At 41.9% G+C, this 23,651-nt stretch overlaps 1 protein-coding gene across 5 annotated transcripts in view; it reads right to left on the minus strand.

The window, feature by feature from the left end:
• Positions 1 to 4,619: 4,619 nt before the first annotated feature.
• TLE1 (TLE family member 1, transcriptional corepressor) overlaps positions 4,620 to 23,651 on the minus strand; it is a 61,937-nt gene continuing 42,905 nt past the window's right edge. For all 5 annotated transcript variants that reach the window (XM_075598849.1, XM_075598848.1, XM_075598847.1 and 2 more), the window contains 7 exons: positions 21,110 to 21,186; positions 18,129 to 18,378; positions 10,595 to 10,842; positions 8,658 to 8,805; positions 8,159 to 8,309; positions 6,756 to 6,832; positions 4,620 to 6,638 (listed from right to left, as the gene is read on the minus strand). In XM_075598849.1, coding sequence (XP_075454964.1) covers positions 6,531 to 6,638; positions 6,756 to 6,832; positions 8,159 to 8,309; positions 8,658 to 8,805; positions 10,595 to 10,842; positions 18,129 to 18,378; positions 21,110 to 21,186 — 1,059 coding nt within the window. In that variant the 3' untranslated portion in view covers positions 4,620 to 6,530. The remainder of the gene's footprint in view (positions 6,639 to 6,755; positions 6,833 to 8,158; positions 8,310 to 8,657; positions 8,806 to 10,594; positions 10,843 to 18,128; positions 18,379 to 21,109; positions 21,187 to 23,651) is intronic.

Here is a 23,651-nt window from a genome sequence, read left to right on the forward strand (position 1 = left end):
TTTCTATCAAGAACCCCATTTGTGTATCTGTCATATCACGGTCCCTTTCTAGTACTCTACTAGCTCACAACCTTTCAGATGACCAATAGAGGTGTATAGAATTGTGTCAGAGCAAACCAGATTATCAATCAGATTCATGGATATCAATTTGGAAAGCTGCCAGTGTTAGAAGAGATAAGGAAGATCTAAATGCAGTAAAATCAAACCTACTTAAAGTTGCAATGTTTAAAAGTGCTCTCCTAGAACTAGACTAGTCCCCACTTCCTCTACAATGTAAATGTGGTGTAGATCATCTCTTCCGATCTGGTATAAGGAGGCTATGCAGCCATGGGAAATGTGGCACGAATATTTAATTACTTCTCACAATCCAGGGGGAGCATAAGGAGAAAAACAGCAAAGATCCTAGTGTAGATGTATGTTAAAAAACACAAATAAAGAGTATTGACTTCGCTCCTAGAGTGCCTACTCACGATGTGTAGAAGGTATATGCACAGATCCAAAACAGTGGCAAAATCTGCACTTGTGGTAAGATCAGGAGAGATGATCCTCAATAAATGATAGAAGAGATACTGATCTTAAAAGTTTATGTAAAGAAAGTAAAATATCACTTACAATAAGTATGATCATTAAAAGCATATAATACGTGTGTAGACGTCTTTGCTCTGACCTGCTCACTGTCTCCATCAGCAAGGGGAATCCTCCTCCACTGAGCCTCTCTTCCTGCATCGAACGCAAGCTAATATACGCCACTTCCAGCTGGCAGTACGTAAGTTTCGGTCTGCAGGTTCCGGGACGTGTCTGAGTGCTCTCGTTGGCAAGGACCTCCCCACTCTAAGCCAGTTCACCATTGGCAAAAACGCGTAATCAGGAATGTCTGGCTCCTGATTAAGTCAGTTCACCATTTGCAAAAACGAGGATGTTGTTTTTTCCCCTTGGATTGAGAGAAATAGTGTTTTGGGATCAATGAAGACAGGACCCACCAGAGGGCTTGAGCAGGGAGTAAATATGGTTGCATTTGTTTTTCACTGCACTATTTTTGGGACAATGTTTATATAATGATTATAGCACTGTCACTTTACATTTTTCACTGTGTATAAGAGCACTTAATAGAGATCACTTCGTTTATTGATTACTTTACGGAAGCACCTTTTTTTCACCTTTTTCTGGACTTCAGGAATATTAAATTAAACATAAAATTATTAATTACACGAGAAAGGTGTCACCTTTAATACTAGGCCAGGAGAGGGAAAAAAAACCATTACATTAGACTGAAGAGAAGGAGAACAGAACACAGGTATATAAAAACAGTCTATTAAAACACGGTCAACAAAATTCTGAGCTACCACTAGTTGACTAGTAAACTACAGTTCCATTTGATATCAAATACCCAAGCTGTAAAAGCACTAATTATATATAAAAATGTAATAAAAATCACAAGAACCATTTCAAGAAGAAAAAAATGCCAACATGTATTTTGGAACCGTATCTCAGAGGTCTGCTTGGAGCAGTTATGGTCAACAATGCCAGGCAACATCTGGTTGACGCATAACTTGTTTAAACAGACATCACAGTATACACATGAAATAAAAAAAAAATTAAACCAAAGCTGTTGCGATACAGTACTTTGTTCAATTTCTCAAAGCCAAGATGTTCCCCGAGCCTAGTTTAAAAAAAAAAAAACTGACTTAAGTAGGGAGCTACTGAGATGTTAGAAGGAAAAGACACATTGGTAATTCTCCAAAAGAGCACAATGCAGTTAACCAGAAAATACGAGTTATTTGCTTATCATAATTACATCCAGTTTCTAGAGTAATGGAGCAGCCCACAGTGAATTATTTAGGGAAGTGTAACAAAGAGCGTGAAATGAACTGGATTTAATTTTTCATGAACTTGGACTGCTAAAATGATTTTACAAGCTATTCCTGGGTTTACCATTCAGGCTCATCTTTACCTCTTGGGTGGGAGATGAGCTAGCAACATACTAAAAAGTTATAAATAGCACGCTATTAGCACAGGGGTTAATAAAACAAGATGCCTACTTAAACCTAATTTCTACTTTTTTTGGGAAAGAAATACCAAGCAAACATGAAGAACATCTACTACTCATTTGCAGATAGTCTTAATGCCACCCTAATGCAAAAATGGATACCAATAAACAAAAACATTTAAAACAATTCAGAGCAGGAATTTATTTTTTATTTACCCAAACCAAAGACCATACCGAGCAAGACCACCACTCTTAACACCAGAAATTTCCTAATTACAGAGATACTCGACTTGCTTTGGGAAACATTGGTCACCAGCAGCATTAATGCTTGCCAGCCTATAGAGAATATCATAAAAACATCCTGTAACTTCCATTCATAGCCCGTGTCCATTCTATCGGGACTGTGTTAAACATTCTCAACTAGGGAGCTCCTAGTAGTAAGTCAATGCCAGATCTGCTACTGACAATCCACCATTCCTGGTTCAGCCGAGACTATAAATACATATTTAGTGAGGGTGGGGAGGGTGATGGGAAGTTGGCAACTGCTTATTTCAACTCGCAATAACTCTGAAGCATATCTGTAAGCAAAAGGACTAGAAATGAACCGAAATGTATTTAAAACTGAAGTTAAGGAGCTTGCTTGCATCCATTTGCAGTGGTGCAGGTATGGAGAAGCACTGCTTTACTGCATCCTGTGCAAGGAGCCGAGTCTAGCACACATACTTAATGCAGAGACACAAAATCCAATGACCAGAGACATTTGAAAGCTTAATGAAAAGCGGAGGATGGAGTAGCACTAACTGTACAGGCAACCGTGACAATATTAAAGCACAAATCCCTGACCCATAGAACTTGCAATATAGTATTTTTGCCTGAGGTACAAGATAAAAAGGCACAAGCTCAAAGTCACAAAGAGCAGAATCTTGTTCACATGCTTAAAAACCAGGTGTGTAACTAGGTAATTTATCTTAAACTTGAAAGGAACACACAATTGCGGTATGAATCCATTAAGTTTAAAGTCTTCAAGTGTTACACACAAGTATTTTAGGTTTTGCAAAACTAATGATCAAAGTCCCAAATCAATGCAACATGGCAACAAAGACTGAAAAACTACTCAGGGAAAGCCTATGAGTACAGGAGAGACTAGCAGTAAATCACAATCTGGGGTTTTATTTTAAAGGTTTTGTATACAAGGTCAGATTACATAATCGCAAAAGGGTTTATAAAAAAAAAAAAGAGCCATGCTTTTAACTGCCTAAATCAGTGGTTCTCAACCTTTTTCCGGTTAAGGAACCCATATAATTATATTGTGAAATTGAGGAGCCCAAACTCTTTCTAATATCACATTTAAGATCAGATCTAAGATCAGATGCATTGCAAGTAACCCCAACCCTCTAACAGCACATCTGAGATAGGGTTGGGCGATCCCCACGATAAATATATTAAAGTAAGTCTGAAAATGTTCTAGTAAATCTAAATAAAATGTGTTTTCAAAATACATTATCTTTAGATTTACTAGAACAAAAAGGGCCCTTCATGCCCATACCCTTTCCTTACCGACACTGCTCCCATCACCCAAAATCCCCCTCATCCACCCAGAAACTCCCTCCATTGAAAAACACAATTTATAAAATGTTAATACATTAACTCAGCAGTGCGCAAACTGGGGGGCGGCACAGGTGGTTGCAGAGGTCCCACGCTCTTCCCCAAGGCATTTTAATGAAATGCCAGGGGACCGCTTGAGGCCTCTGCAACCTCTACTTACCGGGAGATTCAGCCGGCTTCAGGACGCATGACCATAGCAATGCGGCGTCAAATAACGCCATGTTGCCTTGGTGACGTGACGTCAAATGATGCCATGGGTCACGTGATGTCACTCGGGTGGGGGGTTAGGGGGGTATATATGTATACACTTCCGTATACCAATGCAATGACAGAATAATGTGCGGAGGAGGGGTGGAGAAAGATGCGGGAGGGGACGCTTCTGTCAGGTCATGGTGAAGACCCCACATAGCCAGGTGAATCCTCTCCTTCCACAGATCAAACTTGCAATCTCCCAAACTCAGATACCCTTAACTTTTGGCTCCTCCAGCTGAAGCATCAGTACATAGAAAACACTTGTGGCAACCGCCGCATGTACTCGATACACCCGCCGTCGCTGCTGGATCCAGACTCCGTGGGCGTGCTGTCTCAAAAGTGAAGGTAGATGGTACACTGCTCCAGGAAAAACTGGGAGCAAAACTGGAATTGCCAATAAAAATAGGTTTTATTCACGGAACCACTAAGCAATATTGCAGTCACAAAAATAGTAACATCCTCCTCCAAGTGGTTCTGTGAATAAAACCTATTTTTATTCGCAATTCCAGTTTTGTTCCCTGTTTTTCGGGAGCAGTGCTCTCCTCTTTCATGTGTGTCTGGAGATCTACCACCTACTTAAAAAGAATTAAAAAAAAAAAAAAAAAACCTTTGTTGATTTAAACCTTACACAAAAAAAGGCACATTTTACATATGTAATTGTGATGAAGCATATACTTTATGAACATAAGGATCTTTTGCATATTACATAAAAATGACTAATGGCGGCTCTTGCTATGCATTAGAGAAATGATCCACCTACATCTGGAATGAATGGGAGTATCACATCATGGTGCAAATGAGGTTTTTTTTTTTTTTTGCTGCTCCCACTAAATGATTTGTCAACAGAACTTAATAACTAGCAATTAAAAGGATAAGATGTGTAACTTAACGAGAGATGCAGAAAGACTACAAATACTAGCAATTAAAATGTGAAACAGGTGCTTCAATATGGGAAGTAGATGCTGTAAAACTGAATCCTGTAATAAACTCAGTGGAATGTGGTCTCAAACACACCATGTGAAGACTGGGTACCAAGAAATCTGATAAGGACTCCACAAAGAATTTAAAATATATTGACTACACAGGCACCACGTAAAAAAAGGGATGAAAAAAAAGCTTTGAACTTGTGACTGGATTGGACAAAAGGCATGTTTCACACACCGCTGTTAACTGAACCAATAGCTCTCCTACAGTTGTTAAAACATTCCCATGAAAGATGAATGACATTTCACATAGTTGTCAAATCGGAACTGCAAAGTATTTAGTGTGTGAAACAAATAAAAGTACCAAAAATCCAAACAATATATTGGACAGAACTTCGTCACTTCACTTTTTCCCTCATGTATGGCAAATGTGGTATTATTTCCACTCTTCAGCAATATTATTTTTTAGAGAAATTGTTCCAGAGGCGAGAATACATAGCAGATGTAACAAATCAATGCATGCTCTTATTTGAAGTTACCACATAGAATTTGTACATAATGGTATGTGAACATATCTAATATGACTAGTGTATTGTAATGGTATATACACAGATTAAATGAACCTCCAAGCTTGGTTTGGTAAATATAGCAACAAGAGAGATTTCTTGAGAAATGGAAAATCATTTGTCAGGATTAGAAAGAAGCACCGTGTGTAGGTACGGTAATCATATTTTAGGTGCACGTTGAAGCAGCAGAACAAAATGTCCCGATGAAACAGAAAACCCAGGATAATTTATATCTGTAGACCAATAGATTTCAGCCTTTTTTCCATTTGCCAACCTTTGTGGATATCAACATGCAACGACTGCCATTGGCCCCCTCTGCATCCTCTTCCACAATGTGACCTTCCGTTGTGGTGTAGCACTAAACGTGGAGAGAAGAGTACTAACCAGGGGGGAGGAGGGTGAGATGGGGGACGACGACCCCCAGGCAATTTCACTGGTTCCCTATAAGGCTAGTCACTTTCCTTTGTAGACCCCTTGGTCTACAGATCAGAAAACCTCAGGTTGAAAATCAAGGCGGCAGACAACTAAACTGATATCAGATGACTGCAGCTAATATGCATAATGACATTTACAACTTGACATTGCTCATGGTGCAGTGTAATGGAATATGAATTGAACTGCATATCCTTAGCGACTAGGAGTGTAATTATAAATACTATAAACAACAAGTGAGACAATTTACATATGGACAGTTAGAAAAAAAATGTTTTGTTGGTACTAAAGCCTTTACTGTAATAAACCAAATATATTTACAATTTATACAAATACTTGACCTTCAACAAAAATACAAAAACATATTACAATGCAAAAACAAATTAATTTCAGACACCATTTCTCTACAAAGGACAGGAAGTTGAACTTCAAGAATCGGATAGGTTACCCATGTTTTCAGGCAATTTGTTAATATCTGCACCAGTCACAAAAGAAAAGCCAACATTCTTCAGCAGACTACGTTTCTTTATCATTAAGACATCAATCAGCTGTCCATTCTGCCTCCAAGACTGTTTGGTCCAGGCATTTTATATAATATATATAGGTTCTGGAAGTCCTTCTGCACTTTTTTTGTACACAGGTAAAAAGTTTAATATCCAGGATAAAAAGCCAGTTCTTTCATTTCAGAATGTAATCTTCCTACTTCTACACAACCAGAACATTTTGGCCCAGATCTTTACAAAAGTCATAAAACCCCAATCCCCTTCAGTAGATCACTTCATAGACTGTAGCCTTCTTGTCCCCAGATCCAGTGACAATGTATTTATCATCCACAGAGATGTCGCAGCTCAGCACAGATGAGGATTCTTTGGACTGTAACAGGAAAAGAATAATGCAGGTTAATCAAGATGTTCTAAAAATTCGCTCTTCCTAAAAATGAAACACTTTACACAACTATCTTATTTATGAATGCCTTTTCCACAAGCTTACCTGGAATATACTGGCTCCGTATGGGGTCCTCCAAGCATTAAGGAGATTATCTTTTCCAGTACTCACAAACCATTTGCCTGTATTGATGGTAAACCAATTATTAGTAGACTAGAAGACAGACCATACTAAACAAATATTCAATTAAAAGAAATGCTACAGATATTATAAATGGAACCAATGTCATGGTTAAACCAGTGATCTGCGTCAGAAAGATCAGACCTAGAATCACTCATGTGAAATATTCAGTTAGTATTCTACATTATTAATAATCTAAACCACCATGCCTGAAGTGGCACATTTTACTCTAGATCGAAAAGACTAAAAAATAAATTTGTGAAGTTAGTTACCACAAATGGAAAATGTCCAGTATTTACCGGAAGCACAAAGAAAATCCACAGGAACCAAGACAACCCTACAACCCACTTCCCTACATATCAAGTCCATACTAAGGCTAAGGCCTGTGGCCAAAAAGGTGTGATGGTACTCTGGCAGCGATTCCCAAATCCAGTCCACACGTACCTCCACAAGAGGTCCGGCTTTAAGGATCTCTGTGTCAGCACAGGTTGCTCAATCAAAATGACAACCACTGATTGAGTAATATGTGCTGAAGCAGGGATATCCTTAAAACCTTACATGTTGTGAATACTTGAGTACCTGAGTTGGGAATCACTATTAGTCTGTATCCCTTACCACTACAGTCCCAGATTAGCACTTTTTTTGAAAAACCTATGGTTCCCCTTTATAATTAAAACCCCCATTGATTTTAGAAGCATCTTCCCATTGTTCTAAAAATAAACATTGCAAACAGGGCAAACACACCTCAGTTACATAATCTGGTTATTCTAAATCAGACACCGTACCACTACTTTAAGCCACTTCAACCACTGAATGTAATAGCTTTTTGTTTGTCCAGTTTATGTGCATAATCCCTTGTGTTGGTTTATATTCTTGTTTTCATAGGCTTCTCTCGCTCGTCCAGTTGTGTGGTAAATTAGGTTTTAGTATTAACTGTGCTACCTTTCTAAGAGACCAAATAGACAGCCGAGTGATCCATTATTAAATGAGGGATTGAGGTGCATTTTGTTAGTATAGCCATTATACTTAACTGATCAACAAGATCACAGCAGATTACAGCAGATTACAGAAAATGATTACAGGCACTTCAATATATACAATGAACAGAAAACTAAAAATTATGAAAATGTGGGGAGTAATGAATGTAACAGATACTCTGCATTTCAATATACCAGACAACGACCCAGAAAAGTTATTCTACAACCAAGTAATACGATTTATACTAGTCAATTTAGTTCGACACCGTAAGAAACTAAATGACAGGACTGGACATTCTTTTTTTACACAAATATATGCCCTATAGTCAATGTAAAAGGTAATTTACTCACCACAATAGGCAAACTTGAGTGAAAGCACACAGCTCTCGTGCAGGTGCAACTGATACTTGTCTGGTTTATTTACATGTAGTACTTCCACATTACTACTCTCCATTCCTACTGCTAACCATTCACCAGTTGGGCAATATCCAAGAGAGAAGATCTAGGAAAAACACATGGCAATGCAATTACTCTTTTTTCCTAGCACAATCAAAAGTAGAAATATGCAAAAAAAAGCAAAGAAAATAAAGATATATATGGTTGTTAAAAAAGTCAGCAACAAAAAAAGACCTTTCCCCATATACAATACAGCAGAGATGGATAACACAGCAGGCAGGCAGGCAGACAAACACACAATTTAGAAGCGGACAGATTTTAGGTAGCTTAAACATCTCTGGCTAACAGTCCCAGTGCAGATGTCATAACACCAAACAAAATGAATGCGTTGTAAAGCAAAAGGAACTATTATTGTATAGATAGCCAAGGATGCACCAACTGTGCATGAAGATACCTGTGATGTGAAGTCATGCTGTTGAAGTTGTCGCCCTTCCCGTAGGTCCCAGGACCGTACGGTGTTGTCCAAACCGCCTGTCCAGAGCTTGGTACCATCATTAGAAATGTCAATACAGCTGGCTCCATCTGTGTGGCCCTGGAATTGCCTGATAACACAAATAAGATTGAATAATGATTTCCTGCCAGAACTAAAGGTAAACACTGTTGTGTTGTTAGCTTTGGACTTTCCCTACATGTGTCATCTCTTGTAAGTCTGGTGGAATGGAGCAAACATCCCTTTCAGAACTTAAAACTCCTAAAACTAGAAAATAAATAAATAAAAAGGAGGGGGGATGGGGGTAATCATTTTGCTCTTTAAAAAATCCACTGGAAGTTGAAAGATTACATCTGTTGTTGCTAACCAACCTTTTCTGCTAATCAGTCTAGTCTCATCATAGGTCTTACACGGGTATTTTTTTTTTTGTTTGTTTTTTTAAGCTTTTGTATAAAGCAAGCTAATGGAGAGTATACTTTAACAAAATGTGACCAAAACCAGACATCGAGTTTAGTATAACATTAAAAATAGATTTTTGTTGAGCAGGGTTTAAACAGGTTCAACAAAGTAAGCAATATCTAAAAAGCATTTGCATTGCCACTTAGGCTTAAGGAAGCAATGCCAACAATTATTTTGGGCTTATAGAAGGTAAAGGAGAATAAGGCACGCGTGTCTCTTTTTTGTGTGTTTTTTTTAAATAAATCCAAATATTTATGCATGGTGCTATGCAAACAAGAAGCATGTAAAATGGTTTAGCAGCGTCCGAGCACTTTGAAGGGATAAAAACAATTGTAGGGTTATGCCAAGACGACACTGGCTATGCTTATTTAGAACTTCAGCTGAAGGTAGGGAGGGGAATTATCAGTCCCAAATCTGTCATCTGCCTGCCAAACAGCCTGTAAAGCCTCACGGATTTAGTTCAGACAGAATACTTTGCTGGCCTTCTATACAAGCAGGGTTGCCAACCTAATAGGATTCAAAAGATGTGAGCTACATACAACCTAGCCCTAAAAGCAATTCAATAAAAATCCATGCTAAGCCTCGTTTAACCCCTTTGGCATTTACTGCCGGTATTAAGTATTCTAACTGCCAGGGTCATAGAACATAAAATACAAAAGGTCAGTTCTCAAGAACAGGGTGTCAGCATATCTACTATGAAGTGATACCAGATTCTAGCAAGGCTATTAACTGCTAAAGGAACATATTTTGCCACGATTAAAAGAAAAACTGGCTTCTAGTTTACTCTTTACAAGAGACTCTCTGATCTACACATCATGCAGCAGGAAAGCAGTCAAATGTACCACAAGCTTCGAGGGTAAATGCTGCTGTTTGCCAAGAAATTGATTGAACAACAAAAAAAGTACAGAAGAAATCCCATACAAAATGCATTTAAAGCCAAGTTAACATTATGATGCAGGTTTCTTTGCAAACCATAGCCACCTGTACATCTTTAGCAATTGTTGAAATAAGTTATCAATGAAACAGTTTAATAAAATAGGCTCAGGGGCTCCCAAAAAGAGCTTGCTGGGGTTTTGTGTGTTTTGTTAAAATAGGACTGACCCTTATAATAAGCTCTACTTTGGGGTTAGTGCTTTAAGACATGCACCCCTCTGTAAAAGGCCAGTGCAGTGGTAGGAAGGCAGGGCCCTCTAAAAATATTAGTATACTGATGCAATTTCAATAGACCTGTCTTTACTCTGAATAAAACATCAGATACTTTGACTGCTCTACAAACAATATTAACAGTTCAGTCAATAGATTTGGTGAACATACATAACATTTTGTTTTATATTGCTCTGTCATTATAGTGTGTTTTTCCCCCGTACACAAAACACAATCACCAGTCATTTACTTTAATATTGTATAAGATACCAGGACATTGTTGCTTTAATTTGTCTTACCTTACAAGAGTCTGGTTGTGTAAATCCCACACTGCGATGTTGCCATCACTACAGCAGGAGAAGCAGACCTTGGAATCAGGGCTGATAGCCAGAGCATAGCAGGCAGGGGCTGAGGAGGTCAGCTCTGCTTTTATACGCGGGGTTGGAGCTGCCAGGTCCCAAATGGATAACGTGCTGGCTTCACCTCCGACAATAAGGGTGCACCCATCAGGCAGTAATTTACATGATCTGATATAATTATCTCTGTTCTGTAGAACACAAAACAAATATAAAAGTTGCATTAACGCAATTTTCTTTTTATTGGAAGACCATCTAACATCAATGTTAATGTTTTTTTATGGCTGTTCAGGTACAGATCAGTGTTTAACAAACACAGAGTATCTAGAAAACAAGTCTAATTTGATGGTCTCTGTAAGAAATGAATGACAATACCTAATATAATTCAGCTGTTCCTGAAACATGGTAAGAATAAGAAGTTCTTTGAATTGTACTGCTGTTCTCCATTTAAACATTATATCACAGCCAATACAAACCCTTTTGTTATTTAAGTAATAATCCCTGAAGAACAGGGCATTACTGGCCAATAATGCCCTGGCTGGAAGAGTTCAAGGTCCGAGGCGAAGCCGAGGGACTTTAACCAAGCCAGGGCATTATTGGCCAGTAACTATTAACTTAACTATTATAGGCTAAATAGGCAGCACAATCGTCTGGATTGTGCTGCCTATTCATCCCCTTCAGTGTGATGCACATGGATTAAGCTGGACAGTCTGCAGAACATACCTGCCGTGAGCACATTTACATTCCTTCAGTTGGAGTGTGTGTATTAGAAGCGTGTGACTCTAGGGAGTTAGTCCAGGACTTTTGACAGGAAAGTGTGTTCATATACATTCTATTCCTGTCTACATCCAGGACATGTGGATTATTGACTCCCACATCTGAGTGAAAACACACACACACGCGCACGCACACACGCACACACGCACACACCCCTCTCTACACCCACAAAACACACTGCAGACACACCAACAAAACAGAATGCTGCCCCCTCTACATCCATAAAACACACACCAGCAGCCCCCCTCTACACCCACTGCAGCCCCCATGTAAACCCACACCGCAGACACACACCAAAACACTCTGCACCGCTCCTCCACCCACAAAACACACACTGAAGACACACTACAGCTCCCCCACTACACCAACAAAACACACACTGCAGAAACACACCAACAAGACACTGCTGCCCCCTCTACACCCACAAAACACACACCAACAGAAGACACTAATAAAACACTCTGCTGGCCCCCTTTATACTCACAAAACACACAACAGACACACAAACCTTTCCCCTCACTCCTGTGCGGAGCTCTCTGCAGACAGGGTGGGGGAGGAGTCAGTGCCTTGCTGGTGCTTTCTGTCCAATCACCTCCCCTGTCTAAGGCCTCAGGCATGGTCAGCGCTTAGGCGCTGACCCGTGCTGAGGCGCGCTCACGCTTATCAGTGAGCCCTGCAGCCGCAATGAGAGCGGCTTTAGCAGGGGCTCGCGCACGCTTCAGCAAGAGTGCGGAAGCGTGGGTCTTAAGAAAATGTTACATTCAAACATTCCAATGAGGGCGAGCCAGCTCTGTGACGTCACTGGCCAGCCCCCCGACGGCGCGCTAACCAAGGCCAGGGAAAGAACCCGCTTTCCCTCATCCTCAGCGCGCCTCCGCACGGGTGAGTCACCATGGACGCAGCCTAAGGCTAAGTCCCCGCTGGCGCTGAGCGCGCTCATGCTAGGAGAGCGCTGGGTGTCCGGCTTGTACGCGCGCGCGGGGGAGTGGGGGACATTGCGGGTAGTTGAGCGCGCGGGTAAGTATAGTTTTTTTTTTTTTTTTTTTTTTTTTATTCAATAGTTTCATGTGGGCAATCTCTAATTACCTAAAGAACTGTATAGCTGTCAGTCAATTCGTTCTCCATGTATTGATCGGTGAAATTTGGCGACATCTTTAGATATGGGATATGTTTTTCATCTGCTTCTGTCACTCAGTGGAAGCTCATGAATATTCATGAGCACTCCTGCACTGACATGTGCAAGAGGGAGGGCAGGGCTGACAAAGGGGTGTGCCAGGGCTTGTGACAGGACATGAAGGGGCAGTGCCTTAGTAAATGCTTGTTAAAATAGAATACAAGAAAATTGGTCTTTCAAAGTTGTTGTTTTTTAAACAGAAAATGCTAGAAGTATTTTTTCTTACTACAGAACCGATTTATTAAAAAAAAAACACACATGCAGGATATTGCCTGAACTGCAGCTTTAATGAGCAACTGCTTTTCTGGAGTGGGTTACAACAGAAGTATAGCAGGACTCTTAATCAGAACAGAGGTTGTAAATGAATCCATATAATAAACGGACAATACTTTGTAAGCGAGGAGTGCTAAATAAATATAAATCAATATATGTGTGCAATCACTTAAGAATGATTGTACCATTTGGTTTAAGAAGCTTACAACCAAGTATATTCAGAAAGCACATAAAGGACTCAGTTAAGTAACACAATGTTAAATGTTGCTTATATTCAAAAAATCATGCCAAATTAGAAAGAAATACATTGAAAATGTAGAAGGGAACCATGCAAAGATTGGTACATGTAAACTTCATAAAAGCATGTCAAAAAGTAGCTTCTACTCTAATCATCCCAATGAACCTATATACAGCTCGATCCCCTTATAACGCTGTGCTTGGGGTCCAAAGGATCACATTGCGTTATAAGCGGATCGCATTAGAAATAATGTACAATTGTATGCGTTGTACAATAAAGTATTTAAGATACCAATAATCGTGTTGTAAAGTATTCATAAATACGAAAATTGGGAGCCACCCTTTCATCGCGTTATAAGCGGATTCACGTTGTAACGGATCGCGTTATAACGGGGTTGAGCTGTATTAGGATTATGCTTTCTGTTTTTAATATTTTGTTGAGAAACAAGGCCCATTATGTGCCATTTATCCTAGAGCCATTAATTACATAACCGTATTTGTACAGGCACATGCCTTCAAATTAATGACAAAAGCAACCTGTACGTGTATAAACATTCATCGTAGCAACGCAAAGTTCTAAGGACTTGTCTAACATGAGAATGTGTCACAAGTGGTATTTTTATTTGCTGTAAGCTTATTTTTCATAACAGTCAACTCAATTTTTAGCTACCTACTTGGCAAACAAGTAGTGTAAACGGACAGGAAGAGAGAACCGAGAGAGAGAACCGAGAGAGAGAGAGAACCGAGAGAGAGAGAGAACCGAGAGAGAGAACCGAGAGAGAGAGAGAACCGAGAGAGAGAGAGAACCGAGAGAGAGAGAGAACCGAGAGAGAGAGAGAGAGAACCGAGAGAGAGAGAGAGAGAACCGAGAGAGAGAGAGAGAGAGAGAACCGAGAGAGAGAGAGAGAGAACCGAGAGAGAGAGAGAACCGAGAGAGAACCGAGAGAGAGAGAGAGAACCGAGAGAGAACCGAGAGAGAGAACCGAGAGAGAGAGAGAACCGAGAGAGAGAATGAGAGAGAACCGAGAGAGAGAGAACCGAGAGAGTGAGAGAGAACCGAGAGAGAGAGAACTGAGATAGAGAGAGAGAGAACCGAGAGAGAGAACCGAGAGAGAGAACCGAGAGAGAGAGAGAACTGAGAGAGAGAGAGAAGAGAGAGAGAACCGAGAGAGAGAGAACCGAGAGAGAGAGAGAACCGAGAGAGAGAGAGAACCGAGAGAGAGAGAGAACCGAGAGAGAGAGAGAACCGAGAGAGAGAGAGAACCGAGAGAGAGAGAGAACCGAGAGAGAGAGAGAACCGAGAGAGAGAGAGAACCGAGAGAGAGAGAGAACCGAGAGAGAGAGAGAACCGAGAGAGAGAGAGAGAACCGAGAGAGAGAGAGAGAACCGAGAGAGAGAGAGAGAACCGAGAGAGAGAGAGAGAACCGAGAGAGAGAGAGAGAACCGAGAGAGAGAGAGAACCGAGAGAGAGAGAGAACCGAGAGAGAGAGAGAACCGAGAGAGAGAGAGAACCGAGAGAGAGAGAGAACCGAGAGAGAGAGAGAACCGAGAGAGAGAGAGAACCGAGAGAGAGAGAGAGAGAGAGAACCAAGAGAGAACCAAGAGAGAGAGAGAGAGAGAGAGAGAGAGAGAGAACCGAGAGAGAGAGAACCGAGAGAGAGAGAGAACCGAGAGAGAGAGAGAACCGAGAGAGAGAGTATCGAGAGAGAGAGACAACCGAGAGAGAGAGAGACAACCGAGAGAGAGAGAGACAACCGAGAGAGAGAGAGACAACCGAGAGAGAGAGAGAACCGAGAGAGAGAGAGAGAACCGAGAGAGAGAGAGAGAACCGAGAGAGAGAGAGAACCGAAAGAAAGAGAGAACCGAGAGAGAGAGAGAACCGAGAGAGAGAGAGAACCGAGAGAGAGAGAGAACCAAGAGAGAGAGAGAGAGAGAGAGAACCGAGAGAGAGAGAGAACCGAGAGAGAGAGAGAACCGAGAGAGAGAGAGAACCGAGAGAGAGAGAGAACCGAGAGAGAGAGAGAACCGAGAGAGAGAGAGAACGAACCGAGAGAGAACCGAGAGAGAACGAACCGAGAGAGAACCGACAGAGAGAGAACCGACAGAGAGAGAACAGAGAGAGAGAGAACAGAGAGAGAGAGAACAGAGAGAGAGAGAACAGAGAGATAGAGAGAGAGAACCGAAAGAGAGAAAGAGAGAACCGAAAGAGAGAAAGAGAGAACCGAAAGAGAGAAAGAGAGAACCGAAAGAGAGAAAGAGAGAACCGAGAGAGAGAGAGAGAACCGAAAGAGAGAAAGAGAGAACCGAGAGAGAGAGAACCGAGAGAGAGAGAACCGAGAGAGAGAGAGAGAGAGAGAGAGAGAGAGAGAACCGAGAGAGAGAGAGAACCGAGAGAGAGAGAACCGAGAGAGAGAGAGAGAGAACAGAGAGAGAGAGAGAACCGAGAGAGAGAGAACCGAGAGAGAGAGAAGAGAGAGAACCGAGAGAGAGAGAGAACCGAGAGAGAGAGAGAACCAAGAGAGAGAGAGAGAACCGAGAGAGAGAGAACACAGAGAGAGAGAGAGAGAGAACGAACCGAGAGAGAACCGAATGAGAGAGAACCGAAAGAGAACCGAGAGAGAGAGAACGAACCGAGAGAGAACCGAGAGAGAACCGAGAGAGAGAACAGAGAGAGAGAGAACAGAGAGAGAGAGAGAGAACCGAGAGAGAGAACGAGAACGAACCGAGAAAGAGAGAGAACCGAGAGAGAGAACGAGAACCGAGAGAGAGAGAGAACAAGAGAGAACGAGAGAGAACAAGAGAGAACGAGAGAGAACCGAGAAAGAGAGAGAACCGAGAGAGAGAGAGAACCGAGAGAGAGAGAGAGAACCGAGAGAGAGAACTGAGAGAACCGAGAGAGAGAGAGAGAGAGAGAGAGAGAGAACCGAGAGAGAGAGAGAACCGAGAGAGAGAACCGAGAGAGAGAGAGAGAACCGAGAGAGAGAGAGAGAACCGAGAGAGAGAGAGAGAACCGAGAGAGAGAGAGAACCGAGAGAGAGAGAGAGAACCGAGAGAGAGAGAGAGAACCGAGAGAGAGAGAGAACCGAGAGAGAGAGAGAGAACCGAGAGAGAGAGAGAACCGAGAGAGAGAGAACCGAGAGAGAGAGAGAGAACCGAGAGAGAGAGAGAGATAACCGAGAGAGAGAGAGAGAGAGCCGAGAGAGAGAGCCGAGAGAGTGAACCGAGAGAGAGAACCGAGAGAGAGAACCGAGAGAGAGAACCGAGAGAGAGACGAGAGAACCGAGAGAGAGAAAGCGAACCGAGAGAGAGAAAGCGAACCGAGAGAGAGAAAGCGAACCGAGAGAGAGAAAGCGAACCGAGAGAGAGAAAGCGAACCGAGAGAGAGAAAGCGAACCGAGAGAGAGAAAGCGAACCGAGAGAGAGAAAGCGAACCGAGAGAGAGAGATCTCAAGTCTTATACCATGAACACAACAGATTTTAAATATTCATGAATCACCTTGGACCCAGTATGCAGCTTAGTGCAAAAGTCCACAAGCAGAAGTTAGCAAAAAATAAAAATAAACTATGACAAACAAAAACAGGAGACAAAAGACAGAAACCAATAGTGTAAAATGTTAAATATGCAAGTTATGCACAGCACATAAAATTTGTACACAAACATGTTAGTTAAAATCGTCAATCGTGCAGAACCTCCTATAGAGGAACTTTGGCTCCCAAGTTCCAATTGGGGGGCCTGGACAAATGGTTTGTAGTACGTTGCTGTTTGAGTTCTAAAGCACTCTATGCATACTTTTTTCTCCATGCAGGGGCTTACGTTCTGTACGTCTCACTGGCGTCCCGCGTTCCAGGCCTCCTCTCCAGGTGGATACACTAGATCTACGGCGAAGTACTGCAAACCATCCGTCCGTTCCACCAAAGTGGAAACCGGGAGCCAATGTACCTCTGACGGAGGCTCAGCACAGGAAGCGATTTTATCCGAGATGTTTGAGAGTACAAATTTTATGTGCTGTGAACAACTTTAATATTTGACACTATTGGTTCTGCTTCTCTTTTTGTCTCCTATTTTTGTTATTTGTGTGTTTGTCATACACCTCAGTCATGCTTTTTTTTTGCCAATTTCAGCTTGTGGAGATTGCTCCAATTGGAAGGCATTGAAACCAAGAGCAGCACGTGGGGACATTTGCATATTGCTTAGGAGACGTTGTGTGGTAGAACCGTATCTCGTACATTAATCTCCAAATAGAAGCGGTAGACCATTAGGCTGAGGACCCGCTGCGAACAGGCCACCAGCCCCATACCATCTGCCTGTCTGTGCCAGCTGCCTCCTTCCGATGAGGCTCACTACGTGCTGTGACGTGTCAGCCGCCAGGGGATGCAATAGAATTGTGATCCCGAGCGGTGACGAGTCACGTGGTGCACTGATGAGCCTATCAGCGCCGGGGGTTGGGGGGGGGAAGTGTGTGTATGTGTGTGTTGGGGGGGAACGGACCGAGGGGGGGCGGACAGACCGGCGCGGGGGGGGAGGGGAGAGAGGGGGACGGACCAACTGACCCTGTGCTCAAACCACGCGCCCCCCCACCCCCCAGCTCCCTCTCCCTAGACCGCAGGTAGCGGTCAATTGCCTCTCAGCGTGCCGCCTGCATGCAGTGCGGGCGCGCTGACTGAGGCAGCAGGGCCTCGGCCTTACACCCTCTGTGTGAATAATTGTTTGATATATTCATTGGTGTTTCACAAGAGTAGAGCTACAATTAAATCCCTTTCCCCTACTCCCCGCTGTCAGCAGCTTAGTGCAAAACATGGATATCTTTATGCAATGACCGTTTCAAGAAAATGTCTTTTTATCCATATACCAAAGAAATGTGTCTTGTTCCTTAATAGTTAAGTGTCTAACTCAGGAAACAGAACTTGCTGTGATTTCCTGGGTTTAGAAATGACATGAGCTGAAGTCTGGACAGCTATTTCCTCAGATTCTCCAAGGAGAAATTACCCCCCGTGTGCAAGTTCCTGTTCACTTACCAGGCAGTCCAGCTGGGAGACGGGGCTTTTGTTGCCAGGTTGGCTGATGTCCCAGACTTTGACACAACCCTTCCCGCCGGTGTACACGTGTCTTGTGGGGTTGCTGATGGTAACTGCACACACCACTTCACCGTGATTTAGTGTGTTTATCTGCCGCGCGTGTCGTGGGATTCCTGGTCCAATCAGAGCGTCGGGAGGGAAAGGGACGGGCTGCATTTGACCATCGGCAGTAACATGAAATGAATAGGCCCTGAAAAAAACAGGGTGGGAAATTAGACAAAAGAAAAGCCTTTAACATGTATATACATTCAAACAGAAGTATATAAAAAAATATGGTTTTAGAAACATTCCCCATGGGAATTAATTGCTCCAGGAAGCAGCACTTACATGATTGTTACACAAAATTAAAGGAACAGGAAAACACTTAGATTGATTAAGTATTGTTTCCGATTTGGCTGACAGCATGGAAAAGTATTCCAAGTGGAAACCCATAAATATAAAAGAAAACACACACACACACACACTAAACTGTTTGAAGAACTCCAAAACCATCTGTTGGTTTACTTATTGTAAAGTTTATTTCAGACGGTGATTCTGCAACCACAACTCAAAACTAGTGTTAAGGAAGAGTGCTGGCAAGATAAGCAACAGAGGGAAAGGTTTTCAATGCGAGTAAAATAACCACAGGGGTATTAAAGTGAAGCTAAAAGAAGAATCAAAACAAAAAATGTCTTAAAGGATCATTGCTGCTCACACTTAAACAGAAAGGGAGCATTTAATTACGGTTCAGTGGCACTATTAAAACGTTACCCCTTTCATGCTTTATTGTAAAGGGTCGGTATTATTAGTTACAAAATAAAAAAGGTATGAATGAGTTACAGTAACCTGAACAAACAAAGTTAGGGCTCTGTTACTCTTGCACCTGAAATTGACAACAAACACCTAACTGCATCATGAAATAAAACCTCATCTTGCAATTAGGAATGAGGATTGAGGAACAACACATACAAATGATCTGCTAGACATGCATTTTTGCTTGCCAGCAATACCAGAAAAGTTCCCTAATCCATGTTTTACTGTAACTATTCCGATTTCAAAGTAAACAGAATGCTATACAAATCAATTCATTTAATCTAAGGCTGCGGCCCCGCTGCCTGCGCTGCATTCACGTCTGGGAGGCAGGCGGCGCGTGCAGCCGAGTCCCCCGGTCTGCAGAGAGCTGCAGGGGGAAAGACGGGGAGGGGTGCGTGACGGGGGCACGGCCGTGACGTCAGCCGGCAGGTTCGTCCTCATTGGCTGAACCGCCGGGGGCGTGGCCAAGCGCTCCGTCGCGACTCCTGCTCTTAATTTTCTTGAGAGCAGGAGTTTCTCTCATCGCATAGCGGCGCCCCGGCTGCATTGTGGGGCGGGTCTTGTCCCGGCAGCGTCCGCCACAGCAGGCGCTGCAGTAGCCGGCGGGGACCTGGCCTAAGGACCAGGACACCACCACTGCTTGACAATTGTTTTACACTTTATCATATTGCATTCATGACAAGTCCTTGTTCTTCTGTCTCATTGGTTCTTCCAGCAGATCAAAAAGTCTCCACTAACACCACCTAACGCCCTCACTCCCCCACAACTCTGAATTTCAAGTGCTATCGTCAATCTAATCACTTTTCTGCCGAAGCAATCAGTGGTGATGCTTTTTATTATTTTCCTTATTTATACCACATTAGTTACGCATTTTATTGCTCAAGCACATACTTGCCATGTTGGCACTTTTTTTTTTTAATCACAATGTTATCTCTCTTGGACTCCATAGCTAAAATTATACCCAACAAGTATTGAAAATACTTCAGCAGGACTCAAATAAGTCATTATTAGCAACATTCCATTAGTTAAGACACATTTACAACCAAGTTTTAATTTTTCAAGGTATTTGAAACAGTTTGTGTTTAACGGGGCAATGTAACAGAAGACCATGCCTAGCAAAAGTTGGCCTACGTTATTCTTTCACAAGATTTAACATTTTTGTGAAAAAATTCTGATTCAATAAGGCTTTATAGGAAAAAAGGCTTTTTGGATGCAACCAAGTAGCTGTGTAAATAAAAAAAAGATTGAACAGCCCATTTTTTTGTCAAGTGCTGCTACTGTTGATGTAATTAGCTCTACAGTAGAGAGTAATTAACTTTCTTCAGCTTACTATATTTGTGTTCAAAGATAAGTGCACCCGTGTTTTCAATGGAAACAGCTTGTCTACTAACAAAAGGTATTGGTAGGAGAGTTCAGCCTTCACAAGTGCTCTGCGAAATGCAGAACAAATTACATATGCATAAGTGAACACAATGAACACACATTCATTAGCAGAGGAATTAAAAAATATATTAATGCAAAGATAAAATTTTTACATAGGGTTATAAATAAAATAAAAAAAACAAAGCATCTTTTGTTTGATTGTAAATGTGCAATCTATACATTTTATGTACCAGGAAGGAACTCATTAACATGTAAAACATTAACTTTGTGCAGCCTTCTTTGTGGTGGACAGCAGTGCAAATAGTATACAAGACTTCCAAAAATATACAGGCATACCCCGGTTTAAGGACACTCACTTTAAGTACACTCGCGAGTAAGTACATCTCGCTCAATAGGCAAACGGCAGCTCACGCATGCGCCTGTCAGCACGTCCTGAACAGCAATACCGGCTCCCTACCTGCACCGAAGCTGTGCGCAAGCGGGGAGACTATAGAGCCTGTTACACATGCGTTATTTACATCAGTTATGCACGTATATGATGATTGCAGTACAGTACATGCATCGATAAGTGGGGAAAATGTAGTGCTGCACTTTAAGTACATTTTCACTTTACATACATGCTCCGGTCCCATTGCGTACGTTAATGCGGGGTATGCCTGTATGGAACATTTCTGATTGCCACAAGCTTTATGACCTGGACAAAATGCTACAAGCATCTCATACACCGGAATATGGACACTACTTACGGTTTTCCACCAGGGATTCCTGCTAAATTGGGAGGCATTCCAGGCACACGCATGTGTGGAGGGGGATCAAACCCAACCTTTGAAGAGAAATCAGACGTTTAGATTTTAAAAAGTGTCATCGCTTATGCTATTCTTGAATTTTAGACCGACATATTGCTACAACTTGCTCTGGCACCATTTTTTTAAAACATTTAAATGTTTAGTGCCCTGGCACTAAAAGCCGCTCTTAACATCCTTTCTACCTCCATATACTGTAGTAGGTTTTACTTTCTTCAAACTAATTTCAATTTGGCATTGTTCTCTATCTTAGAGGACAGGCTTGTTTGTTAATTGTTTTTTTGTGGCGTAACATTTTCCCTCTGTGCTACATTTGAAAGGTGGATGAGATTTCTGAATATATAATTTGTTTACATGGAACAAAACACAAATATTATGGCACTATGAAGTCACGATGTTGCATATTAACCCCACTTAAAACATGAATGACAAATAAATGTTTGAAAGCAAATTTGTTTTACTAGTCTTTCCTCATGTGACAATTCTAGTTAAGGATTTGTGCTATACTGTATCTGGGAAACAGATTGCCATTTCCTCCACCAAAATAGCAAAGCAGCTTTAATTTTGGTCTAATGTCACCGTCTGCTCTGCTGTTGGGCAGCAGCAGTTTCAGCCTTATTTTTTTCCCCATTTAGAGACAACTAACAGTTATGGGGGTCATGTTTTATTTTTAAAAGATACTATACATCTCTCACACTTCATTTTTTAGTAGGGTTTAAGCAGTGAGTCTTCGGAGCTCAACAGCATTGTTTTCAGCTCCAGGGACCCCGTACTTCCAAAGACACTTACATTAGAAGGAGCTGCTTCAGCAGGGCACAGAATAGGTCTATTTGAAGGTCCTGTGTACTGCAGGCCAATAGGAAGCTGCAACGTCATCACTTGCAGCTTCCTATTGGCCCATGTGTCACAGGACCTTTAAACAGATGCATCTAAAAAGGTGCTGACAGTATACCGTAAGTAATTCGGGGAGCAGGAGGTCCCTGGAGCTGAAATTAATGAGTTTCAGCTCTGAATGCGGTGCGTGCTTGTGTGCATTCGCGCATCTATGCGCCCGTCTCTAAATTAATAGCAATGCTTTAGTGGATTCTTCCATCAATACATCAGCCATTGCCAAACCAATTGCTTCCATAGTCAACTCTATCCTGTCTGCAGGCCATATCCCTAAGACGTGGAAAACTGCCAGAGTTGTCCCAATCTTCAAAAATGGGGACAAAAACAATGTCTCAAAACTACAGGCCAATCTCTCTTCTCCCAATACTATCCAAAGTAATGGAAAAATGTGTTCACTCCCAATTAAGCAATTACTATACCAAGACAAATTACCCTAGCCTATTCCAATCTGGCTTTCGCCCCAAATACTCAACCATAACTACCTTGGTAAAAGTTTGCAATGAAATACAGTGTGGAATGGAAGGGGACAACTCGTTGCAATAGATTTTGCAAAGGCTTTTGATACTGTTGATCATGTTATCTTGCTTAACAAACTCCAGTGCTCTGGAATAGGGAAGCATGCTTTAAACTGGATCAGTCCTACCTATCAGGTAGATCCAGACATGTGTCCATCTCAGGCTCTAAACTCCAATCCCTTGGATATCACACCTGCGGTGTCCCACAAGGCTCTGTTCTGGGGCCCCTACTCTTCTCGGTGTTCATAAATGATCTTCCGACAGCTTGTAAAGGAGCCACAATACACATGTATGCAGATGACACCATCTTAAATGCACACAGCCATAGCCTCTCCGACCTTGAACACATACTTCAGTCTGAATTTCTGAGACTTAAATATTGGATTTCCCAAAATAAACTGTTTTTAAACACTGACCAGACTAACAATGGTATTTGGGACCAAGGCTACATTTTTAAAGCTTCCAATGGCTGAGCTCCTGATAAGAACCAACGCTAATACCACCCCAACTCCTGTTACTTGTTTTAAATACTTGGGCATATGTTTTGACTCCCATTTAACATTTGGGATGAAAATTGATACCCTGACATCCAAATCCTTTGCCAAACTGGAGGAACAAATCCTCCTTAAGTCTGCTGGTCAGAAGCCGTATGTCACAGCAGATGACATAGTATACGGCTCAGCACCCCAAACCCACCTTAGCAAACTTGATATCCGCTACAATTTAATATGCCGTTTTGTTCTCCAATGCAACTACAACACACATCACTGTGAAATGTTCAAAGAACTAGATTGGTCAACACATGAGTCTAGGTGCAAAGTTCATCTCTCCTGTCTTGTCTTCAAATACTTTCTGGGCAAGCTACCCATCTATCTGAACAAGCTCCTCACCTCTACCACACGCAGCACTTATCATCTGAGATCTAACTCCAAAAGACTGTTCATGGTCCCAAGGTTCAGCAAAGTATCCGTCCGCTCCTCCTCTTACCGTGCACCCCAAAACTGGAACAACCTACCAGAGACTCTCACATCCCCCACCAGTTTACGTTCTTTCAAATCTAAGGCTGTCTCACATTTTAA

Source organism: Ascaphus truei, chromosome 1 (genome assembly GCF_040206685.1).
Source record: "Ascaphus truei isolate aAscTru1 chromosome 1, aAscTru1.hap1, whole genome shotgun sequence".
NCBI lineage: Eukaryota > Metazoa > Chordata > Amphibia > Anura > Ascaphidae > Ascaphus > Ascaphus truei.